The sequence below is a fragment of the Dunckerocampus dactyliophorus genome, chromosome 7, assembly GCF_027744805.1.
Source record: "Dunckerocampus dactyliophorus isolate RoL2022-P2 chromosome 7, RoL_Ddac_1.1, whole genome shotgun sequence".
NCBI classification, from domain to species: Eukaryota; Metazoa; Chordata; class Actinopteri; order Syngnathiformes; family Syngnathidae; genus Dunckerocampus; species Dunckerocampus dactyliophorus.
In genome coordinates, this window is record NC_072825.1 from 29,123,108 (window position 1) to 29,139,250 (window position 16,143).

The 16,143-nt window shown below is 33.8% G+C and overlaps 1 protein-coding gene across 1 annotated transcript in view; it reads right to left on the reverse strand.

The window, feature by feature from the left end:
- Nucleotides 1-3,130: 3,130 nt before the first annotated feature.
- Nucleotides 3,131-16,143, reverse strand: part of cacng7b (calcium channel, voltage-dependent, gamma subunit 7b) — a 43,188-nt gene continuing 30,175 nt past the window's right edge. Inside the window, exons 5-6 of the mRNA XM_054781943.1 lie at nt 13,223-13,368; nt 3,131-9,067 (exon numbers count right to left, since the gene is read on the reverse strand). Coding sequence (XP_054637918.1) covers nt 8,627-9,067; nt 13,223-13,368 — 587 coding nt within the window. The 3' untranslated portion in view covers nt 3,131-8,626. The remainder of the gene's footprint in view (nt 9,068-13,222; nt 13,369-16,143) is intronic.

Here is a 16,143-nt window from a genome sequence, read left to right on the forward strand (position 1 = left end):
TTATTCTATCTACTATATTTATAAAACTAGAGTCCTACGAAGAACACACAACCTCATCAAGGACAGCACACATCCACAACACTCATTATTCACACTCCTACCGTCAGGCAGACGCTACAGGAGTTTGAAGTCCAGGACCACAAGGCTGGCAAACAGCTTTTACCCACAGGCCATCAGGCTTCTCAACGAAGCACTCACACACGCCACACGCAACACACTCACACACTCATAGCACTTTATTTATTTATTTGTATTATTTATTGTATTAATGTCTCTTCTGTTTTTGTTGCTTAATTTATTGGTATATATGTTTATGTGTTTATGTGTTTATGTTTCTTATGTTCTTATTCTTTCTTGTGTTTTATTTCTTTTCTTGGGAGAATGAACAGAATAAGATTTTCATTGCATAGTATAACTGCTGTTTTACCATGCACATGACAATAAAACTCTCTTGAATCTTGAATCTTGAATCTCTTGAATATTGGGTAAAGGTGACTATAGGGGTGTTTTTTCATGGCTAGATGGCTCTAATAATGTTAAAAAGCATATTTAGAAGGTCATAAACAGTTTTTCTCTTACGTATATATCCTATTTTTTCTTATTATCGCTACTATATTGGGTAATAGGAGTATAAAGGTGAATATAGGGGTGTTATTTCATATGTAGCAGGTTCTAATGTTTAAAAGCGTATTTAGAAGGTTATACACAGGTTTTGTGTCTTATTTTCTCATATTATGTCTACTATATTGGGTAACAGGCATTTAAAGGTGACTATAGGGGTGTTATTTTTTATCTAGAGGGCTCTAATAATGTTAAAAAGTGCATTTAGAAGGTGATAAACAGGTTTTCTATGCTCTGACTACCAAAATATTCCATTTATAAATAAGAAATCCTACTTTTTGGCAATTCAGCATCTTCAACGGTCAGGTCTTGAACCAATTAACCAATTACTGTACATAAAAAAGTAGCTATAAGCATATTTTTAAGTTAAAAACATAAAAATATACACAATGGAAACCCCAGCATTGAATCTTAGTTGAAAAATATGAAAACCACCATGATGTGCTTGGAGCATGCAGAGCAAATATTGTGTAAAGTCTACAAGTGTGTTTTGCTTTTTCTTTTTTACCAGCGATGGCAAGGAAGAAAAGTGTGATGATAGCCATAGAACCAGAAAGGGAACGTAGTGTGACACAGACAAGGCTTTGGCAGCTGGTTACATTCATGATACTGCATTCCGCTCACCCCAATATGACACAAGCCTTCTTTCTCAACACATGTTGGGGAAAAAAACATCAAAGACAAAATGAATCTTTGTTGTTGTCAGGCCACAGGTGTTGTGACAGGAAGAAAAGCTCTGCCTTGCTGGGGGCGAAAGCTGTTGGCATGTTTAAATCCCGAATATAAAACCACCTGTCACAGTGTTTTTTTGGGGAGAAGGATCTTTTATTGGGGTCAATAGTGTAAAAGGCAGGACAGTTCCGCTCATTAAGGTTTGATGATGTTGACAGGTTGACACTGGAACAGACTAATTCACTTGATATCATTCCCAACAGGAAAAAGCCAGAGAAACATGGCAAATATTGTATGTTTTCTCTTATAAGCAAACCAGCACACATGTAAATACACGTGCTGACAAACACTCACTCACGCACACACCTACACACACACACACACACACACACCCACACACACACACACACACACGCAATCCAATGACCAATCAGCAGCCTCAGGCTGTCCTGTCTTTTTATGACTGCAGTGCAATCATAATCTTCACACTACTCTCCTTTCATGTACTGTAAAAGCTCAACGTCATCATCATCCTCCTCCTCTGCCATGTCTAAACTCCGCCCCCAGGCGAGGGCCACATAGTGAAACATGACAGTTTGATATTTTGGAAACAAAACAACAAAAACAAAACATGTAATTAATTTGAACGTCACTCTTTGCTCTTTTTGCTATTTTTTGAAGTTTCCAAATATTTCAACTTTTTTCTTAATTAATCTTTGCAAGTTTTCTTCTCTTAATATGATGAGTTTATTCCCATAGTACTTTGTTCTTCCCATATTATTAGAACTTTTCCCCCAACCTAATTGTCAAAAATGACAACTTTATTTTAGTTTGTTTTTCTTACAATGAAAAATAAATTCTTAAAAAATTATTTTTCCTCATAATATTACAAATGTATTGTTGTAAAACTGACTTTTTTTCTGAATATTTTTTATTCTACAGCAGTTTTTTTCATTTGTGCATTTTGAAAAAAATTTTTTCAACTATTGAAATGTTTTTTTGTAATATGACTTTATTTCCATAATATTTTAACTTTATTCCCATACTTTATTTTATTTTATTTTGTTTCTCATAATATTACGGCTTAAAAAACCCAACATATTTTCTTTAATATTTCAACTCTATGCGACTAAATTATTATTATTAGACATTATTTTTCCTCATAATAATGTGTTCTTGTTAGAATATAACTTTTTCTCTGAATACTTTTTTTATTCTTGTAAAATTACAGGTGTTTTTTCCATTTGTGCTGTTGTTTTTTAATTTTTTAATTTCCCAACTATTTCAACTTTCTTCTTGTAAATTTTATTTTTGTAATATGACTTTATTGCCTTAACAGTTGAACTTTATTGCCATAATATTGTAACTTTTTCTCTGACCTGTTTTGTTTTGCTTTATTACGACTTGAAAAAAATGAAAATTGCTGCTAAATTGACATTATTTTTCCTCATAATATCACAAGTTTATTCTTGTAAAATTGCTACTTTTTTCTTGTTAGAATGCAACTTTTTCTTCTACTGTTTTGACTTTACTCTTTACAGCTGATTCTTTTTCCATTTCTGTTGTTTAAAATAAAAAAAACAACTTGTTCCTCTTTCTTCTTGTAAATTGTCTTTCTGTAATATTATGACTTTATTGTAATAATATTTGAACTTTATTTCCATGGTACTATAACGTCTCCCCAACCAAATTGTCCAAAATGACAACTCTTGTTTCTCCTAATGTTACAACTTCAAAAAAACACATTTTTAAAATATGATTTTCCTCATAAAAGTATAATACTCTAATAATAATAGTTTAGTTTCATAAAATTTTAATGTTTTTCTCTTAATATTTTGGCTTTATTCTCATAAAATTACATCTGTTTTTTGTCATTTCTGCTGTTTTTTTTTGCATCTAGTTCAACTTTATTCTTGTAATGTTTCTTCTTGTAATTATGGTTTTATTCCACTAATAGTTTCTTTTCATTCTCATAACATTATAACTTTTTCTGCAATCTCATTTTCCAAAAAAATTAAACTTTATTTGTTGTTTTGTTTGTTTTTCACGGTCTTACAGCTTTTTCTAATAGTTCAACTTTTGGCTACTAAAATGACATTATTTCTCCGTACAACAATAACCTCATCAAATCTCGTCATATTTTGACTTTATTCTTGTAAATTGACTGCTGATTTTACCGTTTGTGTTGTTGTTTTTTATTTTTGTCTTGTTAAAAGATATTTTTAGAATGCCCTGGGACGCACATTGGACACCCCAGTTTTAGTGCAATCAAAAACAAAGAAAAAGACAGCGTAGTCATTTCGGGTGTTTATGAAGGCAAACATTGAAAGAATATGAGAAGACCCAGAAAGTGAAAGATTTATTTTGTGCGTGAGAAGACGTGATGAGCAGAAGATAACATCACGGAGGCCATCCGAGCACGCTTCTTGTTGCTTTTTTTTTCTTTTGTCAAAAACACGACGCACAAGCGAGCACAGCTGGTATTTTCTAGAATGTGGTGTGTGGGGCCGACAGGGCGGAAGAAAGCATGTGCAAGAAAAGGCAAATGAGTAAATCAGTTGAGCGCTTGATGGCATTTCGATCTAGAATTCTATCTGCCTTAAAGGCTGGACAGGACAGGGGGAGAAAAAAAGAAAAGGAAAATGATTTTTTTTTTAAAGAGGCACTGAATGTTTGAGATGGTAAAAAACAAAAATGCTGTTTTTTACCGTCAAAGATCCTCTCTGTGAGAGGACCCCCCCTCTGTTTTTCAGGACCTACTGCAAACATAGTAAAAGATCCTCTATATACAAGACCTCTATGCTGTTTTTGAAAACTTACTGCAAACACAGTCAAAGATCTTCTATGTAACAGGACCTTTCTGCTGTTTCTGAGGACCTACTGCAAAAACACGCTCGTCAAAGATCCTGTATGACAGACGTGCTGTGCTGTTTTTACAGGCCAACTGCAAAAATAGCCAAGGTCCTTTATATGACGGGACCTCTGCTGTTTTTGAGGACCTACTGAAAACAGTCAAAGATCCTCTATATAACAGGACCTCTGTGCTGTTTTTGAGGACCTGCTGAAAACAGTCAAAGATCCTCTATATAACAGGACCTCTATGCTGATTTTGAGGACGTACTGCAAAAACAGTCAAAGATCCTCTATATAAAAGGACTTCTCTGCTGTTCTTGAGGACCTGCTGAAAACAGTCAAAGATCCTCTATATAACAGGACCTATATGCTGTTTTTGAGAACCTACTGCAGAAACAGCCAACGATCCTCTATATAACAGGACCTATATGCTGATTTTGAGGACGTACTGCAAAAACAGTCAAAGATCCTCTATATAAAAGGACTTCTCTGCTGTTTTTGAGGACCTACTGCAAAAACAGCCACGGTCGTCCATAGGACAGGTCTGCTCTGTGGTCAAAGATCCTCTGTATGACAGAGTCAAGCACTGATGACATCATAGACGGGTGACGTAGCTGACTTCCACTTCCTGTTTGCGTGGGTTAGCTAGCTAGCAGTAGGATGCCAACAAGGAAGTTGACGGTTTGTGGCACACAGCTTGTTTTTTCAGAATAAAATTCAACAGAACATGAGGAAAGAGGACTGAAAAGAAATGAAAGCTTATGTGAGAAAAAGAAGACGTGAGTAGAAAACAATTTATGCTTCATAAGCTCTTCGTGATGTTTCGACGATGAAGAAGCATTGCGCTACCCTGTGCTTCCATTTGTGCAAAGGTCACAGAACCACAACCACAACAGTCTCTTCTCACTAGCAGAGCGGAAAGAAAGGTGCTGTCATTAGTAGAAAATGGACATTTTTATGAAATAATAGTCAGCATTTCCTGAAAATAAAATGAATACAAATGAAAATAAGTCATATATATTTATTGTTGGAAAATAGTAGATTTCTTCTTCTTTTTTTTTTTTTTTTTTTTACTAAATTGTGGTGATGATAGGGCCCAGCCCCTATTTACTTTCATTTCAATCAAATACTCTTAATGTGTAATGTACAGGAACATGAAGGCTTATTTACAGTAAGGCAGGTCGAGCGTCAGTACGCTCAGCTGCCGGTAGAGGGCGCCAACCATCCGTGTTCGCATAGGATCTACACCAGGGGTGTCCAAATATTATTTTTTTTATTTTTTTTTTACCAGCGAGGGCCACATTGTGAAACATGAAAGTTTGATATTTTGTAAAGCAACACGTGTAGATATGCTATTTCATCTCAGCTTTGTCATCTTGGAGAAAAACACATTATTAATATCTGCTTCACTCGTTGCTCTTTTGTCCCCTTTTTTAAAAATGTTCCAAATTTCTCAACTTTCTTCTTAAACAACCTTTGTACGTTTTCTTTTCATAATATTAGGACTTTATTCCCATAATATGATACGTTTTTCCCCAGTCTAATTTCCCAAACATTACAACTTTATTTAGGTTGGTTTCTCATATTACAACTTAAAAAAAAAAAACATTTTTGTTTTTTTATATTTCAACTCTAAAATGGCATTATTTTTCCTCATAATATTATTAAGTTTATTCTCGGAAAATTGCAACTTATTTTCTCATTAGAATAGGACTTTTTTCTCTTCATCTTTTGACTTTATTCTCATCAAATTACCGCTCTTTTTTTTCCATTTCTGCTGTTGTTTTTTTATTTAAATTTTCCAACTATTTCCATGTACTTCTTGTAATTATGACTTTATTCCCATAACATTTTGACTTTATTCTCGTAACAATATATATTTTTTCTGCAACCTAATTTTCCAAAAATGTCAACTTTTACTTGTTGTTTTGCTTGTTTTTCTAATATTACGACTTTGAAAAAAAAATGCATTTTTTTTTAATATTTCAACTCTCTGCAACTAAAATGACATTATTTTTTCCTCATAATATTACAAGTTTATTCTTGTAAAATTGTGACTTTTTTCTGGTAATATTTTTATTTTATTCTTGTCAAATTAGGGCTATTTTGTCCAGTTCTGCTGTTTTTAATTTAAATTTTCCAAACTGTTTTTTAAATTTTATTTTCATTTTCCAACTATTTCAGCTTTCTTCATGTAAATTTTCTTCTCAAAATTCTGACTTTAATCCCACAGTATTTGGACTTTATTCTCATAGCATTATAACTTTTTCCGCACCCTCATTTTCCAAAAATGACAACTTTATTTGTCGTTTTGTTTGTCTCTCATATTACACCTTAGAAAACAACAATGTATTTTTCTTTAATATTTCAACTCTGTGCTGCTAAAATGACATTATTTTTTCTCATAATATTACCAGTTTATTCTCGTAAAATTGTGACTTTTTTCTCATTATAATGTGACTTTTATTCTCTTACTATTTGGACTTTAATCTTATAAAATCACAGCCTTATTTTTTCCATTTCTGCGGTTGTATTTTTTCTTTAAAATTTTCCAACTATTTGAAATTTCTCTTTATAAATTTAGATTTGATTCCCACATTATTTTGACTTTATTCTCATAACATAACTTTTTCTGCAACCTTATTTTCCAAAACTGACAACTTTGTCGTTTTGTTTCTCATAATATTACGATTTACAAAAAAGACATATTTTTTCTTTCATATTTCAGCTCCATGCTACTAAAATGACATTTTTCCCTCATAATATTACCAGTTTATTCTTGTTAAATGACGACTTTTTTCCTCGTTACAATATTATTTACAATAATTATTAATTACAATAATTATTATTTTAATAATTATTATTACAATAATTATTCTTGTCAAATGACAGCTGTTTTTTTTCTATTTCTGATGTTGTTTTTTAATGTTAATTTTCCAACCATTTCAACTTTCTTCTTGTAAATTTTATTCTGGTAATTATGACTTTATTTCCATAATATTTTGACTTTATTCTCGTAATGTTATATATTTTTTTCTGCCACCTCATTTTCCAAAACGGACACATTTATTTGTCGTTTTGTTTCTCATAATATTATGACTTACAAAAACAATTCTTTTTTCTTTAATGTTCCATTATTTTTCCTCATAATAGCACAAATTTATTCTTGTAAAATTGTGTCTTTATTCTCGTCAAATTACAGCTTTTTTCCATTTCTGTTGTTGTTGTTTTTTTTAATTTTCCAACTAATTTAAATTTCTGTGTTATTTTTGTAAATATTCTCGTACCATTATATCATTTTCCGCAACCCGATTTTCCGAAAATCACAATTTCATTTGTCGTTTTGTTTGTTTCTCATAATATTACAACTTTAAAAAACGTTTCAAAAGACTTTTAAAAGAATGTGTTTTTTCTTTATGATGTCACTTCCTGCTACTAAGATGAGATTTGTTTTCCTCATAATATTAAAACGTTATTCCAGTAAAATGACAACTTTTTCTCTTAATATTTTGCTATTATCCTTGAAACAGCCGCGGGCCACACTTTGAACACCCCGATGCAACGCTTTGCTAGTCCTCGGAAGCATGATAGTGCATTAGGAGATGACGCTGATGATGATTCGTGTTGTGTTGTGTGTGTTTATGTTTGTCTACTTCTGTACAGTACGCGCTAATGCAGAGCGCTAATGCAGGGCGCTAATGCAGAGCGCTAATGCAAAGCGCTAATGCAGGGCGGCCAAACCTTTTGCACCGAGGGCCACATACTTAAAAATGAAAGGATGGGCCAATGTGCTGTTTTGTAAAGCAACACATGCTATAAAGTTATGCACATTTCAACTTTCTTTTAAAATAATCTTTGTATATTTGCTTCTCGTAATATTATGAGTTTATTCCCGTGATATTTTCACTTTATTCCCAGAATATTATAACATTTTCCCCAACCTAATGACAACGTAAGTTTATTTTGTTTCTCATAACATTACGACCTTTAAAAAAAAAATGTTTTCTTTAATATTTCAACTTTATGCCACCAAAATGACATCATTTTTTACACCGTTATTCCCGTAAAAATAGTTTCTCTTAATATTTCCTTGTAAAATTACTGCATATTTTTCAATTATTGGGATTTCTAACAAAGTTTTCTTGTTATATTTTTTTTAGAATGTGCCGTGGGGCCGCGGGCCGCACTTTGGACACCCCTGCTCTAGTGGAATGGTGCTGTACAGTATGTCTGTACCATAAGAGTGTGAACATACTGTACTGTATATACAACTTAGTTGATGATATTCCTTGGACAAATGTATGATAGTGACTATTAATAGTAATCATAAGAGTGATAATGCCTCGTGTAGCGTATGAAATGACATTCCCATCTTGTAAAAAGGTCATCCATGTTTCGGCGGTGTATAAAAGTCTGACCTTGATAGTCCTTCCATGTATGTTACGTATTCTTATGATAGTTAGCACTTGAAGCAAGGGTCCTAGCAGGGGGAGGCGCTCATGTGCACGTGCGTGTGGTAGTGAGGGGGCGGTACAGGGGGCGGCGGCACAGCCAGAGGCAGGGCGTGGCCTTGGGGGTGTGGAGAGTGCGACCTTGGCAGGCTGGGGTACCCGGCAGAAGGTGGGGGATTGGGGTAGCTGGCCCCGGATGGTGGGCTGCCGCCTTGGCACGCCTTCTGGGTGCCGCTTTTGGGAGGAGGCGGCGGCGGCGGTTGGTTGAGCTGGATGGAGATGTCGCTGGACGCTTCGGAGGTACTGCGGCCTCGCTTGGGAGGAGGCCAGGAGGATTCCGGGTGGAGGAACTGGCCGCTGTAGTCGCTGCTCTCCGACAGGCGGGGGCGGTAGAGTGCCGGGTGGGGGCGGTACGTCTCCTCCTCTGCGTAACGCTTCATGAAGAGGTAGACAGACAGCACCCCCGCACCCTAAACACACAAGAACAGATCAACACGCCACCTGTGCCAGGCACACCTGCACCATCGCACCGCTTCTTCTTACGCCACCTGGTGTCCAACCTCCTCCAGTCACATGTTTCATAACAGCAGTTATATAACATCCTGTTATGTGTCATGAATAAATACTTCACTCTTGCTCTTTTTTAAACATCATTCCAACGTTCTTCTTAAATCGTCTTGTCCGTTTTCTTCTCACAACGTTATGACTTCATTCCCATAATATTTGGACTTTATTGCCATAATATGAAACTTTTTCCGTAGCCTAATTTTCCAAAAATGACAACTTTATTCGTTGTTTTGTTTGTTTTTCATAATATTAGAACTTTAAAAGTATATGTTACTAAAATGACATTATTTGACCTCATAATGTTACGAGTTAAAGTAAAGCTGTGTCACTTTTCTGACTTTATTGCTGTAATATTTCAACTTTATTTGTGGAACATTATAACTTTTTCCGCAACCTCATTTTCTAAACATTAGAACTTTATTTATTGTTTTATTTGTTTCTCACAGTATTATTTTTTTATATATATTTCAACTATACACTACTAAAATGACATTATTTTTCTCAAAATATTTCTCATACAGTTGTGACCTTTTTTCTGGTTAGCACATGATTTCACTCTTGTCAAATTGTTATTCTTATTGTTGTTTTTTTGTTTTTTAATTTTCCAACTATTTCACTTTTCTTCTTGTAAATGTTCTTCGTGTAATTATGATTTTATTCCCATAATATTTTGACTTCATTCTCATAACGTGATCACTTTTTTTGCAACCTAATTTTCCAAAACTGACAACTTTATTTGTCTTTTTGTTTCTCATAATATTATGATTATGATATTATTATATATAATATTATGATATTATACTTTACAAAAATAATGTATTTTTTTCTTGAATATTTCAACTCTATGCCGCTAAAATTACATTCTTTTTTTTTTTTACTTTTTTCTCGTTTCAATACAACTTTTTTCTCTTAATTTGTTGAATTGCAGTTGTTGAATTTATTCCCATCATATCACATCATATCATATCATATCATATCATATCATATCATATCATATCATATCATATCATATCATGTCATGTGATGTGATGTCATGTCATGTCATGTCATATCATATCAAATCATACCATACCATACCATACCATATAATCATATCATATCATCTCATATCAACATATCATATATAATCATATAATCATATCATATCATCTCATATCAACATATCATATCATATCATACCATACCATACCATACCATATCATATCATATCATATCATATCATATATCATATATCATATATCATATCATATGACATATCATATCTCTCTGCTTCTGGTCAGGAAGCCCCAGGAGGACATTAGGAGAGCCAGCTCGCCCGGATATCCGAAGAATGTGAAATTATTGTGTGATTTCTTTTTCCAATACATTTTGTGTGTCTCATACCAGTGTGTGAGTCGTCTTTCCTTCTCATGACTGGAGATTAATGAGCACGTAAGGGCAGGTGAAAGTGTCTTAATTAATTTTCTAAAGTGGTCCTTTGACCTTTCGTAGGTTGCGGAGAATTTCATCTCCGACAGCTCTTAAAATGATGGCCTTATTTTTCCTCATAACAGTACACGTTTATGCTTGTAAAATTACGACGTTTTCTCATGAGATTACAGCTTTTGTCTCTTAATATTTTGGCTCATTCTTGAAAAACGACAGCTGTTTTTTTTTTTGCTTGTTCCAACTATTTCCACTTTCTTCTTGTGTAGTTTCTTCTCGTGATTGATTTTATTCCCATAATATTCTGACTTTATTCTCGTAATATTATAACTTTTTCCGCAAACCTAATTTTCCAAAATAAGACAACCTTATTTGTTGTTTTGTTAGTTTTTCATAATATCACAACTTAAAAAAAACGCCTCTAATATTTCAACTTTATGCTACTAAAATGACACAAAACAATATTCTGGTAAAATGACAACTTTTTCTTGTTAATTACAACTTTTTTCTCGCAATATTTTGACTTTATTCTTGTAGAACTCCTGCAAATTTTTCAATTTTTGCTGCTGTTGATTTTTTTTTTTTTTTAGTTTTCTTGTTAAATGATGTCTTCAGAACGTGCCATGGGTCACAAATGGCCCCCGGGCCGCACTTTGGACACAGCTGATGTTTCCCTATGGTACACACGTGTGCACAAATGTGGTGGAAGTCTGCTTGAGCTGCACAAGCTTGATGAAATATGACCAACAACCGTGTGTGCGATGCAGTGCAGCCACAATAAGAAACATAATGTTCATGTTTTATGACTTTATGACAGACGAGTGCTTTGACGCTCATTGGAAATGAAAGAAAATCAGCAGGGGAGACGAGGAGGCTCAACTATATACAGTGCAGCAAATGGTGATGCAGATGAACGGAGGAAAGCGCAGCAAGCATGCATGAATGTACCTGAGCAAGTAGCGTACGGTGTGCATGTGCTGCATATGTAGCAGTACGCTATATACAGTATCTACACTATGCAGTATAAATGATCAACGTCACTTTCATGCCCTTTTTCCCTTCATTGTGTCTCCCAAAAGAGAAGCAAAGATAACCTCAATCAGTTTTTTCAACGGCCCATGGCAAAAGAAAAAAAAGAAAAAAGCCAAGAACAACATCGTAATATAATGAGAAAAATATTTTTTCAAGAAAAATTGTTAGATAATAAAATAAATAGAGATAATTACATAAAAATATAATAATAAGATAAATAAATACATACAATTATGAATAAATTCATGGATAAATGTGAAAATATTTCAACTTTTACAAAAAAAGTAATGTTAATGAGTTGAAATATTAATGAAAAAAGATGAATTTTTGCTGTTGTAATGTTATGAGGAACAAACAAAACAACACTGTAATTTCTGGAAAATTGGGTTAGGGAAAAAAGTTATAATATTATGGGAATAAAGTTACAATACTTTGGGGGGAATGTCATAATTATGAGATGAAAATGTAAAAGGAGAAAGTTGAAATTGTTGGAAATAAAAAAAACAGCAGAAATGGAAAAAACAACCATTAAAAAAATGTATTCTAACAAGGAAAAAAAGGTAGCAATTTTGTGAGAATAAACTGAAATATTATGTGGAAAAATAATGTTATTTTAGTAGCATAAAGCTGAAATATTATAGAAAAAAGAAAATGTTTTTTAGTCGGAATATTATGAGAAACAGAGAAAGCAAAATAAAGCACATTTTTGGAAAATTGGGTTAGGGAAAATAGTTTTAATATTATGGGAATAAAGTCAACATATTTGGGGAAAAAAACATCATAATTATGAGATGAAAATGTAAAAGAAGAAAGTAGAAATAGTTTGAAATAAAAAAAAACTCCAGCAGAAAAAAACCCTGTAATTTTAAAAGAATACATTAAAAAGTTGTACAATTTTGTGAGAATCATCTCATAATATTATGTGAACAAATAATGTTATTTTAGTAGCATAAAGTTGAAATATTAAAGGAAAATACTTTTTTGGTGTCATATTATTAGAAACAAAAGAAAAAAAAAATAAAGCGATTTTTTGGGAAAATTGGGTTAACGAAAAAAGTTATAAAATTATGGGAATAAAGTCTAAATATTTTGGGACTCAAATCATAATTATGACATGAAAATGTAAAAGAAGAAAGTTGAAATAGTTGGAAATAAAAAAAAAATGCTATGAAAAAAACAGCTGTAATTTTACAAAAATAAAGTAAAAAAGAAAAAAAGGTATCAATTTTGTGAGAATAAACTTATAATATTATGAGAAAAACATTATTTTAATTTCTATAAATAAAAACGTTATTTTAGCAGCATAGGTCACAATATTATGAGAAACAAAGAAAACAAAATAAAGCTGTAATTTTTGGAAAACTTATTTTAGTAGCATAAAGTTTTTTATTGAAGAAAAATATAAAGAAGTATATACAGTATATAAAGTATATGAAGTATATAAAGAAGTATGTACAATGCAGCAAATGGTGATGCAGATGAACGGAGGAAAGCGCAGCAAGCATGCATGAATGTACCTGAGGAAGTAGCGTACGGTGTGCATGTGCTGCATATGTAGCAGTACGCTATATACAGCATAAATGATCAACATGCTGACCCACCTCCTTGAGCAGGAAGGAGGAGGCAGCGAAGGCGAAGGACCAGCCGTAGTGGTAGTTGAAGAACTGCTCGGGCTCCCTGGGTCGGTTCATCACCTCGTCGTTGATGCTGGAGATGTAGAGCACCAGACCCACCACCAGACTCAGGCCTGCATCAAGCACAAACACACACAACATCAGAGACACCTTCCATATTCACCCAAATATTTTCACTTTAAAAGTCTAAAAAAGACAAGTTTAGCACATTTTGCGGCTTCACTTTTTCAAAAATATACGAAAGCTGTTTCGTCAACCGCCATCAGTCAATTTGCACAAAGTAGGGTCCAATATTAATGCATGGATTTTTTTTTATGGCCTAGAAAACCTGTTTACCATCTTCTAAATACGCTTTCTAACTTTATTAGAGCCCTGTAGACATGAACTAACACCCCTATAGTTGGCTATATACTCCTATTACCCAATATAACAGAAAAGAAGACATATTAGTCATAAGAAACCTGTTTACAACCTTCTAAATTCAGTTTTAAACATTATTAGAGCCCTGTAGACATGAACTAACACCCCTATAGTTGGCTATATACTCCTATTACCCAATATAACAGAAAAGAAGACATATTAGTCATAATAAACCTGTTTACAACCTTCTAAATTCAGTTTTAAACATTATTAGAGCCCTGTAGACATGAACTAACACCCCATAGTCACCTTTACACGCTTCAGTGTGAATTTGAATAAACTCCAAGGTTGTATTGTATTTTACATTGGAAGCTGAGGTTAGCTTCAGTGTATATAGAGATGGTTTCACTGTGTGCAAATACAGACAGCCGCCAGATACTGTAAGTTAGAAAGAAATTGCATACACAAGCAACTGTACAGCAGAGGGCGCTAAAGTCAAAGCAACTGTCTGACCCACAGACGGCTATTCTAAAATGGGTTTCTCGTCAATTTCTGCGTCTGGTCACAGACCTGTCATCGTGTATAAACCACACCCCCATTTTTTGCTTCTTACCAGTGGAAAAAAAGTGCGGTTTATACACGGTGCTTTACGGTATATTTTTACAATTATGTGTTAAGGCTGGAAAAGCCCTCACCATACACTTTATGCAGGCATGAACATTTTCTCACATTTTTCTTTTGTCTAAACACTCTCTAAAAAGTTCAAACCTTCATTTGAGTTTTAATAATCAACCTACGAGGTCGGACACAAGAAATGATTGAGTGACTCACGCGTATTTCGCTCCTCTGACCGTGCCTCTTCATCCTGCCTTGTTAAAACATGTTGTCGTTGTATTTTCCTCCACCTCGAACTGAAGATTCATTTGTTCCGTAATGGCGCCCTACAGCCGTGTAACTTTTGTCTTCATAGTTGTTTTGTGGAAAGAGGTAACTTGCATGCTGGAAAAGTGCGTGCACCCCTGATAGTACACAAATACGTACTCTTATTTTTAGTTTGTTAAATAGCGTGGATCTTCGGGACTTGGTCATTTTAAAGGTAGCTCGCAGGGTGAAAACGTGTGCGCACCCCCGTTTCAAGGCATTCAGAAGGCACGTTCAAACATGTTGTGATTATATGTAGTATTGTACACTGGTCACCAGGTGTCAGTAATGTTACATTGATGCGACAATATCCACCACAGGAAGTACTGCACAGAAACAGGAAGTGAAAATAGGAACTCTCCAAATGCTAACATGTGTGAGTCTAAATTATGTTTTATTTATTTTTTTACATGTATTATTAAATGTATTGTTTATTTTTTAATTGAATTATTTGTATTTTTATTACTTAACTACTGTATTTTTATATTTTTTAAATCATTTTCTCATAATATTACATTATTCTTGACTTTTTCTTCTTTTTTTCTTCTTTTTGCATTTTGACACTCTATTTGGAGCCCTCCTTAAGATGCAAAATGTACATTCTTGACATTTTTTGTGTGTGTTTGTATGAGGTGAAGGTTTGCAGAGGAAAATAATGAAAGAAAATTAGACAACAAATGAAAGCTGCATTTTTGCAGCTCAGAAAAGGTGGCGTCAGTACAAAGTGTTCACTTGAATCTAAATGTGGCTTTCACGAGTAAAAGGAGCTGGAGGCGTCACATGCAACATTAAAACGCCACTTCCAGGAACATTCCTGTGCACCTTGGAGGAGAACGCACGAGCGACAGCACCATATGGCGGCCATTGGCAAGATCCAAAGAAAGCTGTGGCCATGAATTATTTGACGTGAATGTTTGCTTTGGGAGCTTCTTGTTGTTTTTGCCGTGCTGCCGTCAACACGGAAACACACCACGCCCACGCTTCGGGAGGCAGGCCACGGTCCTCGTGGTTCCGTACTCACCCAAATAAATCATTCATCCAAAAAGAGACAAGGACTTACGAGTACGGAGGAAGGACCACGTCTCTTTCATTCTTTTTACTCACATTTTTTTCCCGTCGTTATTTCTCCCAAAAGAAAAGATAACCTAAAACATGGGGGCCCAAAGCGCGGCCCTCGGCTCTTTCTAAGAATACAATTGAACAAGAAAACAAAAAAAAGGGAGAAAAAGTCAGGAATAATATATCCTAATGTTATGAGATAAATATTTTTTAAAATACAAAACAGTTAAATAGTAAAAATAAATTAAAAATAATGACATAAAAATATAATAATAACACACATACATAAATACATTGATAACTGATAAATACATTTAAAAAGTATTGTATCATTATTTATTATACTTTGTGGTACTGAAATGACGTTATTTAAAAACAAATTATTAAATGAATAAATGGATAAATAAATGTAAGAAATACACTCCTGATCAAAATCTGAAGACCAGTTGAAAAATTGCTAGAATTTGCATTTTGCACATTTGGATGTTAATGAGGTTCTAAGTAGAGCTACAATATGCAAACAAAAGAACGTCAGTTTAGTAGCACAA